The 13,614-nt window shown below is 45.3% G+C and overlaps 1 protein-coding gene across 5 annotated transcripts in view; it reads right to left on the bottom strand.

The window, feature by feature from the left end:
* Nucleotides 1–13,614, bottom strand: part of ACSBG2 (acyl-CoA synthetase bubblegum family member 2) — a 69,958-nt gene that overhangs the window by 6,145 nt on the left and 50,199 nt on the right. For all 5 annotated transcript variants that reach the window (XM_069215691.1, XM_069215695.1, XM_069215694.1 and 2 more), the window contains exons 11-13: nucleotides 12,940–13,173; nucleotides 8,038–8,255; nucleotides 5,655–5,794 (exon numbers count right to left, since the gene is read on the bottom strand). In XM_069215691.1, coding sequence (XP_069071792.1) covers nucleotides 5,655–5,794; nucleotides 8,038–8,255; nucleotides 12,940–13,173 — 592 coding nt within the window. The remainder of the gene's footprint in view (nucleotides 1–5,654; nucleotides 5,795–8,037; nucleotides 8,256–12,939; nucleotides 13,174–13,614) is intronic.

Raw genomic sequence — 13,614 nt, forward strand, 5'->3', positions numbered from 1 at the left:
AAAAATTTAGGATTGGTCCTTAGGACGACCTTATTCTTGTGTAGTTGTATAAAAGGTTCTTGTATTGTAAACGCCTGAATCTCGCTTACTCTTCTTAGGGAAGTAATGGCGATGAGAAATGCCACCTTCCAGGTTAGGAACTGTATTTCGCAGGAGTGCATGGGTTCAAAAGGTGGACCCATAAGTCTAGTTAGGACAACATTTAGGTTCCATGAAGGAACAGGTGGTGTTCTTGGTGGTATAATTCTCCTAAGGCCCTCCATGAATGCTTTAATGACTGGTATCTTATATAGGGAAGTTGAATAGGTAGTCTGCAGGTATGCAGATATTGCTGCAAGGTGTATTTTAATGGAAGAGAAAGCCAGGTTAGATTTTTGTAAGTGAAGCAAGTAACCCACTACATGTTCTGGAGTTGTGTGTAATGGTTGTATTTGATTAATATGGCAGTAGCAAACAAACCTCTTCCATTTACTTGCATAGCAGTGCCTGGTGGATGGCCTTCTGGCTTGCTTTATGACTTCCATACATTCTTGGGTAAGTTGTAAGTGCCCGAATTCTAGGATTTCAAAAGCCAGATCGCTAGATTCAGCGATGCTGGATCTGGGTGTCTGATCTTTTGGTTGTGTTGTGTCAACAGATCTGGCCTGTTGGGCAATTTGATGCAGGGTACTACTGATAGGTCTAGCAGTGTTGTGTACCAGGGTTGCCTTGCCCAAGTTGGTGCTATTAATATGAGTTTGAGTTTGTTTTGACTGAGTTTGTTTACCAGGTAAGGAAGGAGAGGGAGAGGAGGAAAAGCGTAAGCAAATATCCCTGACCAGTTCATCCATAGGGCATTGCCTTGGGACTGTTTGTGTGGGTATCTGGATGCGAAGTTTTGGCATTTTGCGTTCTCCTTCGTCGCAAACAAGTCTATCTGAGGTGTTCCCCAGAGTTTGAAATAAGTGTTCAGAATTTGGGGGTGAATTTCCCATTCGTGGACCTGTTGGTGATCTCGAGAGAGATTGTCTGCGAGTTGATTTTGGATCCCTGGTATAAATTGTGCTATTAGGCGAATTTGGTTGTGAATTGCCCAACGCCAAATCTTTTGTGCTAGCAGCCTTAACTGTGTGGAGTGCGTCCCCCCCCCTTGCTTGTTTAGATAATACATTGTTGTCATGTTGTCTGTTTTGACGAGAATGTATTTGTGAACTATTATTGGTTGGAAAGCTTTTAGTGCTTGAAAAACTGCTAGAAGTTCTAGGTGATTTATATGCAGTTTTGTTTGATGTACGTTCCATTGTCCTTGTATGCTGTGTTGATCGAGGTGTGCTCCCCACCCTGTCATGGAAGCATCTGTTATTACGTATTGTGGCACTGGGTCTTGGAAAGGCCGCCCTTTGTTTAAATTTGTGTTGTTCCACCACAGAAGCGAGAGGTAAGTTTGGCGGTCTATTAACACCAGATCTAGAAGATGACCCTGTGCTTGAGACCACTGTGATGCTAGGCACTGTTGTAAGGGCCTCATGTGCAGTCTTGCGTTTGGGACAATGGCTATGCATGAAGACATCATGCCTAGGAGTTGTAATACCATCTTTGCTTGTATCCTTTGTGTTGGATACATGTGTTGTATGATGGTGTTGAAATTTTGAATTCTTTGGGGACTTGGAGTGGCTACTCCTTTTGATGTGTCTATTATGGCTCCTAGGTATTGTTGTACCTTGCGCGGCAGAATGTTGGATTTTGTGAAGTTGACGGTGAACCCTAGTTTGAAGAGGGTTTGTATGATCTGATTTGTGTGATTTGAGCCCTTGATTAGCCAGTCGTCTAGATATGGGAACACATGTATTTGCTGCCTTCTTATGTGTGCAGCGACTACCGCTAGACATTTGGTAAAGACTCTTGGTGCGGTTGTTAATCCGAAAGGCAGTACCTTGAACTGGTAATGTATTCCTTTGAATACAAACCTTAGGTATTTCCTGTGCGATGGGTGTATTGGTATATGGAAATAAGCATCCTTGAGGTCTAAAGTTGCCATGTAGTCGTGTAGTTTTAGCAATGGTAATACTTCTTGTAGTGTGACCATGTGAAAGTGGTCTGATTTGATGAAAGTGTTCACTACTCTGAGGTCTAGGATTGGTCTCAGCGTTTTGTCCTTCTTTGGTATCAGAAAGTACAGTGAGTAAACTCCTGTGTTTATTTGTGTGTTTGGCACTAATTCGATTGCATTCTTTTGCAATAGTGCCTGCACTTCTATCTCCAGGAGATTGGAATGATGTTTTGTCAAATTTTGTGCTTTTGGTGGTATGTTTGGAGGGAATTGTAGAAATTCTATGCAATAACCATGTTGGATAATTGCTAGAACCCAAGTGTCTGTAGTGATTTCCTCCCATGCTTTGTAATAATGACTTATTCTTCCCCCCACTGGTGTTGTGTGGAGGGGGTGAGTGACATGTGAGTCACTGTTTAGTAGTAGGGGTTTTGGGGCTCTGAAATCTTCCTCTATTCCTAGGGAATTGCCCTCCTCTATATTGTCCCCGAAAACCTCCTCTATACTGTCCCTGGTAACTGGACGGTGTTGCTTGTGAGGTGCTGGCTTGTGTGCTCTGACCCCGAAACCCCCCTCTAAAGGGTGTTTTACGGAACGTGTTGTAATTCCCTCTGCTCTGCGGGGAGTAGAGTGCGCCCATGGCTTTGGCAGTGTCCGTGTCTTTTTTGAGTTTCTCAATCGCTGTGTCCACTTCTGGACCGAACAGTTCTTTTTCGTTAAAAGGCATATTGAGAACTGCTTGCTGAATCTCTGGTTTAAATCCAGACGTTCGGAGCCATGCATGCCTTCTGATAGTTACGGATGTATTAATTGTCCGTGCAGCCGTATCTGCAGCGTCCATGGAGGAGCGGATCTGGTTGTTGGAAATGGTCTGTCCCTCCTCAACCACTTGTTTTGCCCTATTTTGTAGGTCCTTGGGCAGATGTTCAATGAGATGTTGCATCTCATCCCAATGGGCTCTGTCATAGCGCACAAGTAGTGCCTGGGAGTTCGCGATGCGCCACTGGTTTGCAGCTTGTGCTGCGACTCTTACCAGCTGCATCGAACTTGCGGCTTTCTTTATCTGGGGGTGGTGCATCTCCAGATGTGTGGGAGTTGGCCCTTTTCCTAGCTGCTCCTACAACGACAGAGTCTGGTGGCAGCTGTGTAGTGATGAAAGCCGGGTCTGTAGGAGGCGCCTTATAACTTTTTTTCCACCCTTGGTGTGATTGCCCTACTTTTGACCGGCTCCTTAAAGATTTCTTTTGCGTGCCGGAGCATACCAGGGAGCATAGGCAGGCTTTGGTATGAGCTGTGGGTGGAGGAAAGTGTGTTGAATAAAAAATCATCCTCGACCTGTTCTGAGTGGAGGCTTACATTGTGAAATTGTGCTGCTCTAGCCACCACTTGAGAATACGCGGTGCTGTCCTCTGGTGGAGATGGCTTCGTAGGGTATGCCTCCGGACTGTTATCTGACACTGGGGCGTCGTATAGGTCCCATGCGTCTTGATCTTGGTCACCCTGGCTCATGGTGGTGTGAGCTGGGGAGTGTGATGGAGTTTGTGCTGGTGAGACGTTAATCACGGGCGGAGGAGAGGGTGGTGGGGTAACTTTTTTCGCCACCTTTGGTTGTGGTGTCTGTTCAGTTTGGAACTCCAACCTTCTCTTTCTTCTAATAGGGGGAAGGGTGCTTATTTTTCCTGTCCCCTGCTGTATGAAAATACGCTTTTGCGTATGGTCCACATCAGTTGATTGAAGCTCTTCCTCAAACCTATGCTTTTGCATTTGGGAGGTTAGCGAGTGCTCTTCTGTATAAGAGCCTGAAGCTGGGTCGGTTGCAGTTTGTTTCGGGACCGAAACCCTGTCTGCGTCCTTTTTCGGCTCCGAGGTGACTTTTTTCTTTTTCGGGGCCGCTGTCTCGGCGTCGAGCCGTGTCTACACCGGCATCTCGGTGTCGATGCTTGTCTCCAGCTCTTTCTCGGTCCTGAGAAGGCTGCGTGCCGGTGTCTCGACCGGAGTCGGACGATCTCAGCACTGTTTGGGCCTTTTTCGGTGCCGACGGTCGGTCACCGAATTTATGGGTCGAGCCATGGCCTGGTGGCAGTGGCGTCCCCTGGGCCTTGTAAATCTTCCTCTGAGTGGTTTTCGACGTCTTACTCACGGTTTGTGTATCGTCGAATCCTTCGGAGTCCGAGTCTTGGATCGAGAAGGTACCTTCCTCTTCTTGTTCCTCGAACTCTCGGTGGGCTGTCGGCGCGGACGCCATCTGAAGTCTTCTGGCTCGACGGTCTCGGAGTGTTTTTCGGGACCGGAACGCACGACAGGCCTCGCAGGTGTCTTCACTGTGCTCAGGTGACAGGCACAGGTTGCAGACCAAGTGTTGATCTGTGTAGGGGTATTTATTGTGGCATTTGGGGCAGAAACGGAACGGGGTCCGTTCCATCGGCGGTCTTCAGCACGCGGTCGGGCCGACCAGGCCCCGACGGGGGGAATCGAAAAAACTACCCCGAAGGGCACCGGAGCTCTTCGATCCTTCGACGCGGTGTTGAATCTAACTACGCCGATCCCGAACGCAACAATACCGACGAAAATCTTCAGAAATTAGCTATCTTTCCGTTCCGAAACTCGGAGCGACAGGAACACGTCCGAACCAGATGGCGGAAAAAAAACAATCGAAGATGGAGTCGACGCCCATGCGCAATGGAGACAAAAGGAGGAGTCACTCGGTCCCGTGACTCGAAAGACTTCTTTGAAGAAAAACAACTTGTAACACTCCGGCCCAACACCAGATGGCGAGCTATGCAAAACATGCGTATCTACAGCGACAGATGCCATCGAACCCAAGGTTTCTGCCCATAAGCACAGTGGGAAAGTGGCAGCAGCATTGTTGCTGGCTCGTAATCCGTCAGGTGCACCAGAAACCCTGCCATGGCAGCCCTGTGGCCCTCTGCACCTGTTCTCCGCCAGCCTTTTCATGGTGGTGAAATCGCAATGAAAAGGCTGCCGGAGAACCAGGTAGTAATGAGCAGGGCGCAGCTGACTTCGGCGCCGACATGGCTGATTCTGACCAGAGCCACCATCAGCCTGTCGGGATCAAAGATCCTGGCGGAGATGGTGGTAGGTTGCTGGGGCTGCCCACCAACCTTGTAATGTGGGCGCACCACCACATCAGTCTGACAGCTACCAAGAGTGTGGTGGTCCGAGGAGTACCACACTCTTAATCAGGCCCTAGGTCTTAGAAGGGGCTTAGCGGAGGAACATTGTAAATGTTTGATTTAGCAAGGCTGAGGTGTGAGTGAACTGTGGAGAGAAGAGGATTTTTTGGTTACCAAGTTACATAAAATGTCAAAAATGAAGGAAACCCAATTTTCTAATCATAACTTGTCACGTGAAGATGGTATTGCGAAAGATATCAAGACGTAAGAGCCAACAAGTAATTTTGTTGTTGAATAAAATTTTCTGCGGTACTCAAAATTGATTTAGAGTATCCAAAAGAGTTAAAAATAAATAGATGCATTGATTTTGGCTCAATTTCCACCATATTTTATATTCAATGAAATTATCTCAAGATCCTGCATGAAGATCATGAAGCTTATAAACAGACAGCCACGCTATTCAGTACTTTCATAACAGGAGTTGGCCTTACCTTCAGAGTTACCAGCATAGATAAGAATTTCTTCTTGTCTCCAATCACCATAACATTACTGATAATAGGAACATTCTCTTTAATTGCATCCTCAATAGGAACCGGTGGAATATTCTCACCTCCTGCTGTGATGATGAGTTCTAAATCAACAACACAAAGACAATTATAGGCCAACATAAGAAAATGCTGACACCATGAAATCTCATCACCAGGATTTACAGATCCCACTATAACGAGAAATGCTACTCATGAGACACCACTGGTCACAGTCCAGGAAACGAGCTTCAGAACTGAGGTCCCTCTGGACATGGATAGAGAGAGGCCCCACATCAGATCAAGTTAAACCCTCTCTTCCTCCTGCCAGAGGGTTATTACCCCATGGAAAACATGGACAACTGGCAAAACAACAAACTTTCCCTTACCAGCAGACGTCACTAGTACTCTAGTTATTCTTGTACTTAACTCAGATGGAAATGAGGAAACATGGCAGGCTACTGGATGACTTTGTCTGCCCTTCCCCCAACCTATTAGGGAGTTGCACTTGTGAGCTGGACCATATGTTTTTATGATGGTAGTATCAAAACTCAACAACTTTGAGATTGTTTAATTAAATTATTCATTTTGCATGGCAATGTTTTTAAAACAGCCCCTGTGAACATGATTTGGTTCATAGTAACAGAGAAGACATTATGCTTGTCAGTCAGCAAGAGAATGACTATAACAGGTGGAGTGATGCCAACAGTGCATTTTGCACAGCACCCAACTTCCAGTCCTGCAGGAGCTGAGAAGTTCTTCTCCATTCTAGGTTCTGGAAGGAATAAGGCCCATATTCATACTATGTTTGTGTCACATTTGCGTCATTTGTTTAAATGCAAATTTGGTGCAAACTTAACTCCATATTTATATTTTTACGCTAGACACATCTACCTGCAAAATATTGGAGTTAGTACCATTTTTTGGATGCATGCACCTACCTTGCGCCAATGAGACGCAAGGTAAGTGTTCCCATCTCAAAAATGGTGCTAATACCATAACCCCATAGTTATCCCCCTCGCTAAAATAACGTACGGGTGGGAGGAGGGGCTAAATAATGGTGCTAAGCTTGTTTCGCACCATTATTTAATGCCTGGGTCGGGACAGGCATTAGAGGACCTGTGGATCAATTTCCATGGTTAAACACCATGCAATGGGCCAAAAGGGGCCCACCCGAAGCCCGAGGAACACCCCCGCCCACACCAGAGGGACACCAGAGGATGGGGGACCCCATCCCAGGTAAGTATTTTAAAAAAAATTATGTGCCATTGGGGGACCTGACATGGGCCCCCCCTGCATGGCACTGGGTGCAATGGCCATGTCCAGGGGACCCTGGTCACCTATGCTGGCCATTAGGGTGGTGGGCAAGATTCAGGTCTTTTATAAGACAGGAGTAATGTGGTATGGGTGGTTTTGCGTCAGGAAATGACGCTAGGCGGGTTAACGGCATTTTTTTTTTTGCCTCTAATCAGCCTTGTGTCATTTTTTGTGGCAAAACCACCTTCACCCATACTGCCACCCCCACCCGGCTAATGTCATTTTTTTCAGACACTAGTCCAACCTGAGTACTGGCTTGCGGCATTCCATAAATTTGGCGCTTTGGAATGAAGCAAGCCGGTGCTATACTTTTTGCCGCAAAACTGCATTTGTGGCAAAAAAATCTAAATATTGGCCTAAGTTTCTTTATATGGGTTCCACGTCCCTCCCTTAAAATAAGTCCCGGTACATTTTTCCTCATAAGAAGCATTCCCCTGTTCTTCCCTTGAAACTGAATAGATATGGAGTCCTGTTTCAGGTTAGTTTCACCAGTAGGGAGAAATTCTGCTTCTCTTTCTTCATCCAGCTCCTTGTATTGCAACATTTTCTTTGAGAGTTGTATGTTTGTACTAGGGCTGAAATAGCAAATGTTGGTTGCTGATGAAGGATTACTGGATTAAGGATCATCAAAGAAAGGCGATGGTCAACAATGACTTTCCATGTAAAGCCTTGCCAATGGGCGGGTGTAATGTATACTTCAGATATTCCTCTGAGAGAAATCTGTTACAGCAATTAAGTTCACGCTCGGCAAGTTTTCCCATTTCTGTTCAACCTATGAGAAAATGTCACTGGCTGGTGTATGAAAAATTATACTATCAACTTGACTGAGTGCTGGAAATCTGGGAAGTTTTGCAATCTAACCACTTACCCCACCAGCCAGGATCGAATACTCCCTGTACAAACTCTAGATTCAAAAAGAAGCATTTTACAAAGTTTTTAATATTCTTCAGCAAATCTGTGCACCGAGGAGACAACACTATTGCAAGATGTAACAAGATGCCTTGTGTAATATGTTCACCACTCTAGCTTTTACCTTTAATTCTGCCTGTAATAAACAGAAATCCTTGCTCGTCATGCTTTCCAAGATCACCCGAATGCAGCCATCCTTCCTCATCCAGGGACTCCTTGGTTTTATCTTCCATGTTCAGGTATCCCATGAACACATGCCTTCCCCAGAACAGAATCTCTCCGCTCCCGTCACTCTCAGGCTGAAAGAGCTTGGTTTTGCATCCAGAAATTACTTTCCCACAGCTGCAAAAAAATGTTTTTATTATTTAGTAACGTAGAAGAAGGGTGTGTGTAGAGAAACAGAAGTTGCCTGTCTTCTGTAATTGAAAACCTTGCTCCCATTTGCTATTTTTCATGCATCACACCAATTACTACTTTCCCGACAATAGACTTTCGATCAGCGGCCCAAGTTTTCAGCTGTTGTGGTGGTTAAGTGAGATTTTCTTTTCCTCGGTCACTTTAAACTCTTGTTAGATCAATGCAATAAGATGTCATTTAGAAAGAACTGACAGGCCCTAATTACAGCCTCTCAGAAGGGACAGGCATATTTGATTACATTGGTTCGAAATAGATTGTAATTGATGGGTGCAATAAATGGCTCATATTATGAGGTGCTTAGAAATGGAGCATAACACGGAGATTGTCGTACTCTCAGCACACAAATTCCTAGTGCCCCCCGCCCCCCCCCCTTACAGTGTGGCAGATGGTGTTACTCTGTCACAAACGGGACGGACAGCCCGTCGGCCCTATTACGATTCCATTATATCCTATGGAAATCATCATCTGGCGGACGGGATATCCATCACGTTTGTGAGAGTAACTGTAGGACGTGGCTCTGTATATACTATATCAAAATGAGATATAGTGTGCATAGACTCCAGGGGTCCCCCAAGAGGCTTGACAGAGGCAAGAATAGATAATACTAATGCTCTATTTGTGGTAGTGTGGTCGAGCAGTTAGCCTTATCAGAGGGTAGTGTTAAGCATCCGTTGTACACACACAAGCAATAAGTGAAAACACACACTCAATGACTTAACTCCAGGCCAATAAGTTTTTATATAGAAAAATATTCTTTGGTTAGTTTATTTAGAACCACAAGATTCAGTTAGTAGGTAAGTACATTAAATGAAAGGTACTTTGCATACTAGTACTTGGGACTTAGATTAGAAGCAATATTGTGCACAGTTTTCTTTAAAATAGCAAAAAGCTATTTTAAAAGTGGACAATGCAATTTTCAACAGTTCCTAGGGGAGGTAAGTAAAGTACAGTTTCTGAGGTAAGTACCACACTTATGGGTTCAGTCTCCAGGGCACAGGTAGCCCACCGGTGGAGGGTTCAAGGCAACCCCAAACACCCAGCAACACAGGCCCGGTCAGGTGTAGACATCAAACAGGAGCCAAAATAATGAGGGCGCCTATAGAGACAGGGAGTGCTTCGCTTCTTGTCTGCTTGCAGGTAAGTACCCGGGTGCAGTGTGCCAACAGGGCATCGGGTTCTCAATAGAACTCTATGGAGGAACCCGGGGGTCAATTAGGCGCTGCAGTCAGGGCACAGGGGGGCCTCTAGGGCAAGCCACTGACTAGGCAAGAGTGAGGGCCGCCTGCTGGTCGTTGTGAGGTGAGAGTCCCTTTAAAGTTGGTTTTAGTCTTTTCTTTGGGTAGGTTCGCTGTCCATGGGAGTTTCTTTGTCCTCGGTGATGCAGGCAGCCCCCTGGAGGGTTTTCAGGGGTCGCTGGTCCTGCAGGACACGTTGCTTCTTTTCTTGCATCTTTTCGAAGCAGGAGACGGGCAGGTAGGGCTGGGGCCGAGTCAGTTGTTGTCTGCTCTTCTCTGCAGGGTTTTGCAGCTCAGCAGTCCTTTCTGGAGGTCATCGGGAAACTGAATAGCTGGGTTCAGGGTCACCCCTAAATACTAAATTTAAGGGTGTGTTAGGGTCAGGGGGCAGTAGCCAATGGCTACTGTCCCTGAGGGCGGCTACACCCGCCTTGTGTCCACTCCCTCTGGGAAGGGGGTTAGATCTCTATCCCTATTAGTCCTAATCCTCCAAAGCAAGATGGAGGATTTCTCATGGAGGGGGGTCACTTCAGCTCTGGTCACCTTAAGGGTGGACCTGGCTGCCGGGGGTGACTTCTTGTTTTTCTCATTATCCCTACAGACCTGCCGCCAAAAGTGGGAGCTCATCCGGAGGGTGGGCATTTCCACTCGCTTGAGTGCCCCGGTGCCACTGTAACACCAGGCTGGAGTCTTTGGGGCTCTCCGCTGGGTGTTACAGTTCCTGCAGGGGGAGGTGTGAAGCACCTCCACAGAGGACAGGCTTTGTTTCTGACCACAGAGTGCACGAAGACACTTGTCTGGAAGTGGCAGGCTGGCACAGACCTGCCAGCCTTACACTAGCAGCTGCGCTAACATACAGGGGACATCTCTAAGATGCCCTCTGTGTGCATTTTTCAATAAATCCCACATTGGCATCAGTGTGGGTTGGTTGTGCTGAGAAGTTTGATACCAAACGTCCCAGTATTCAGTGTAGCCATTATGATGATGTGGAGTTCATAATGACAGACCCCCAGACCATGTACTCTTTTTGGCTACCCTGCACTTACAATGTCTAAGAATTGACTTAGACGCTGTAGGGGCATAGTGCTCATGCAGCTATGCCCTCACCTGTGGTACAGTGCACCCTGCCTTAAGGCTGAAAGGCCTGATAGAGGGGTGACCTACCTATGCCACAGGCAGTGGTTTGTGGGCATGGCACTCTGAGGGGAGTGCCATGTCGACTGTCTTTTCTCCCCACTAGCACATACAAGCTGCAAGGCAGTGTGCGTGTACTGAATGAGTGGTCCCTGTGGGTGGCATTATACATGCTACAGGTCTTAGGGACCTTCCCTGGCCACAGGGTCCTTGGTACCAGGGGTACACCTTTTGCAAGAGACTTAACTGTGTGCCAGGGCTGTGCCAATTGTGGAAACTAAGGTACAGTTTTAAAGGAAAGAACACTGGTGCTGGGGCCTGGCTAGCAAGGTCCCAGCACCCTTCCAATCAAAGCTGGCATCAACACTAGGCAAAAAGTGGGGGCGGTGACCATGCCAACAGTGCCATTTTCCTACAGTAACCCATCCGCCAAACTCTAAATCAGGCCCTATGGTATGTAACCCAAACATTCAAATGTATAAAAGTCATGGCTTTGGAAAAATGTGCAAATAACGTCTGAGGTGGAAAAGCAAACGTTTATTCTGCATTAATCAAATTGTAGCTCAAAGACTGAGTCACTTGTTAATATAAAAATGAGTTTGCCTGAATCTAAAATGCATGTAGTCTGTCTCCATCATATTTTGTTAAACAAAACACCTGTAGGAAGACAGTGCGTCCCTGGCTGACTAAGGTTTATAACCGTAGGCAAAATCTGAATACTGTTAACTACATTTCATGTAAATATGCAAACCTTTCGGTCCCTTAATACAAAGGTGATGCTTTTCACTAATTCGTACTGTGAGTGAGAAAGAGAGCATGTGTTTCCTTAAGCAATACTGTCTGCTTACACAATGGTGTTCTAGGAGTGCAATAATTTCAATGCAAAAAACAGAGCTGTGAAGTCATATACACATCATAAACAAATGCACGTTTTTGTTTCTTTGTCCTGGATGCAAGTGTCTATACATTTGCCTGTTTTCTACAGCACCAACATTGTATTGTTCTTTGTTGTAGGTCTTAGGGTGAAAATACGTGGAACCACTGAGACATACCACCCTAAATTGAATGTACACGTCTATCAAGGACCTGTTGATATACACACAACTATTTAAAAATCACTAGGACACATCTACAAGCATTTTTTTTTTTTTTTTAAACATTTGGCCAAAACAAAGCAATCTGCAGCAATGAAGCATGAGTAACCGACTGAGAAGTGGGTGCCTAGCGGCTGACAGTGAGAACAGAGTAGTCAAAGGGATTGGATGTGAGGGATAATTAAAAGCAATTCACAGTTAGTCGCCTGTGGGTGGTGTTTCTGATAAGGGACCATTTCCAGCCATTAAAGTACACATAAAAAAATTCTGACATGATTTTCACTTCCTACAAGGGAAGCAAAAAATAACTATTATGCTAAAGTGCAAAAATGTAACTTAGATTACAAAAAGACAAATATTTGTATTATGTCAATTCAGAATAACTGGCCCCTTTGAAAATTACAAGTTTCACAGAAAGATCTTGCCCGTTTTAGGCTCCTGGTGGAGACTTCTGCTGCTGAAAGCACAAGAAACTGTTGGGGTGAATATGAAATTACAGGGGGAAAATCAGACCTTTAACTAATGATCCCCCTCACAATTACCCACTTCTCAAGGTTCACTCTGTAATCCAAATTAATTCCATATCCTCAGAGTTAACAGAACTCACGTGACTATTAACACAAGAGGCGTATAACGAACCCCCAGCATACTTTGTGTATTCATAATGAAGGCGTACGCGTGGCCAAATAAGCATGGACCTGAAGCAATCAAGCCACCAAACTGGGGAGACCCTGAATCATGCATTAAATTAAAACATAATGGTCCCAATATGGAAAAGATGTAGAAAGGAAACAGCATCCGCCAACAGTCACGGATAGGAAGCAGTTTTCTAGCAGGAGCAGACATGAAAACTAGCTTGCTCAGTCAACAATGTTTACATTATTATTACTCGTGAAGGGCATCTTCAAGTTACCCTGAGCTCAGCTAGGCACCTGCTTGTTCTCTTGGTGAGAATCTGGCCACGAATTATATACTAAGAGCTGTGCATGTGATACAATGTGAGTTTGGATTTTGAGAAGTTCCATTGTTGACATACAGGAGATGCCAATTTTAGTAACATATGTGATTCACAGACCTTTCATTTTTGTAATAAATACGTTAAGATTCAAACTATCCATGAGACAAAGTGTTCAACAGTTCACATACCTTGTGATCCTAAATGTGTCTGGAACAGATAATGTATGAGGCCCTGTGCTTTCACTCATTCCATATAGTTCATATACCGGAATGTTGAGACTTAAGAAAAATTCTAGTGTGTCCTTGGTGATGGGAGCAGCACCCGTGTAACATTTTGTGCATCGATCCAATCCCAGAGCCTTGCGAACTTTCCTGAACACCAGCTTGTTTGCTACACGAAATGTAACTGGGTCAGCAGAAGCCCTTAAATATAAAAAGATATTCAGCGGGTTAGTATGATTTCCAATAAGTTTACTTGGATTACGCATTTTCTCAAAATCATTGTCTCCAAACTTGTTTTTATCTAGGAAACCTCTATAAGCAAATCAAATTTTCCCAAGTTGTGTTCACCATTTTCAACATTCACTGAAAAAGAATCATGAAGCAGAATACATTCATTCTATACGTCAGTATTGAACATTTTATTTCCAAATATATTTTGAAAACAAGCGTGATGGCACTGTATTCCATGGTTCCCTCTAGACTTGTAGGTAGCATACAGTTTCAACTAAAGAAACGTCCCCATCTCTCTCGGACGCTAGACCTTAACAGCGTCTGGCCCACATGACCCAGCTAGCCAACAGTCCCACGCAGGGATCTGTGGTGAACGACCAGTGATTTGTGGGTGGTGCACCCTTCTTCCAA

This window comes from Pleurodeles waltl, chromosome 12 (assembly GCF_031143425.1).
Source record: "Pleurodeles waltl isolate 20211129_DDA chromosome 12, aPleWal1.hap1.20221129, whole genome shotgun sequence".
Classification (NCBI taxonomy): Eukaryota; Metazoa; Chordata; class Amphibia; order Caudata; family Salamandridae; genus Pleurodeles; species Pleurodeles waltl.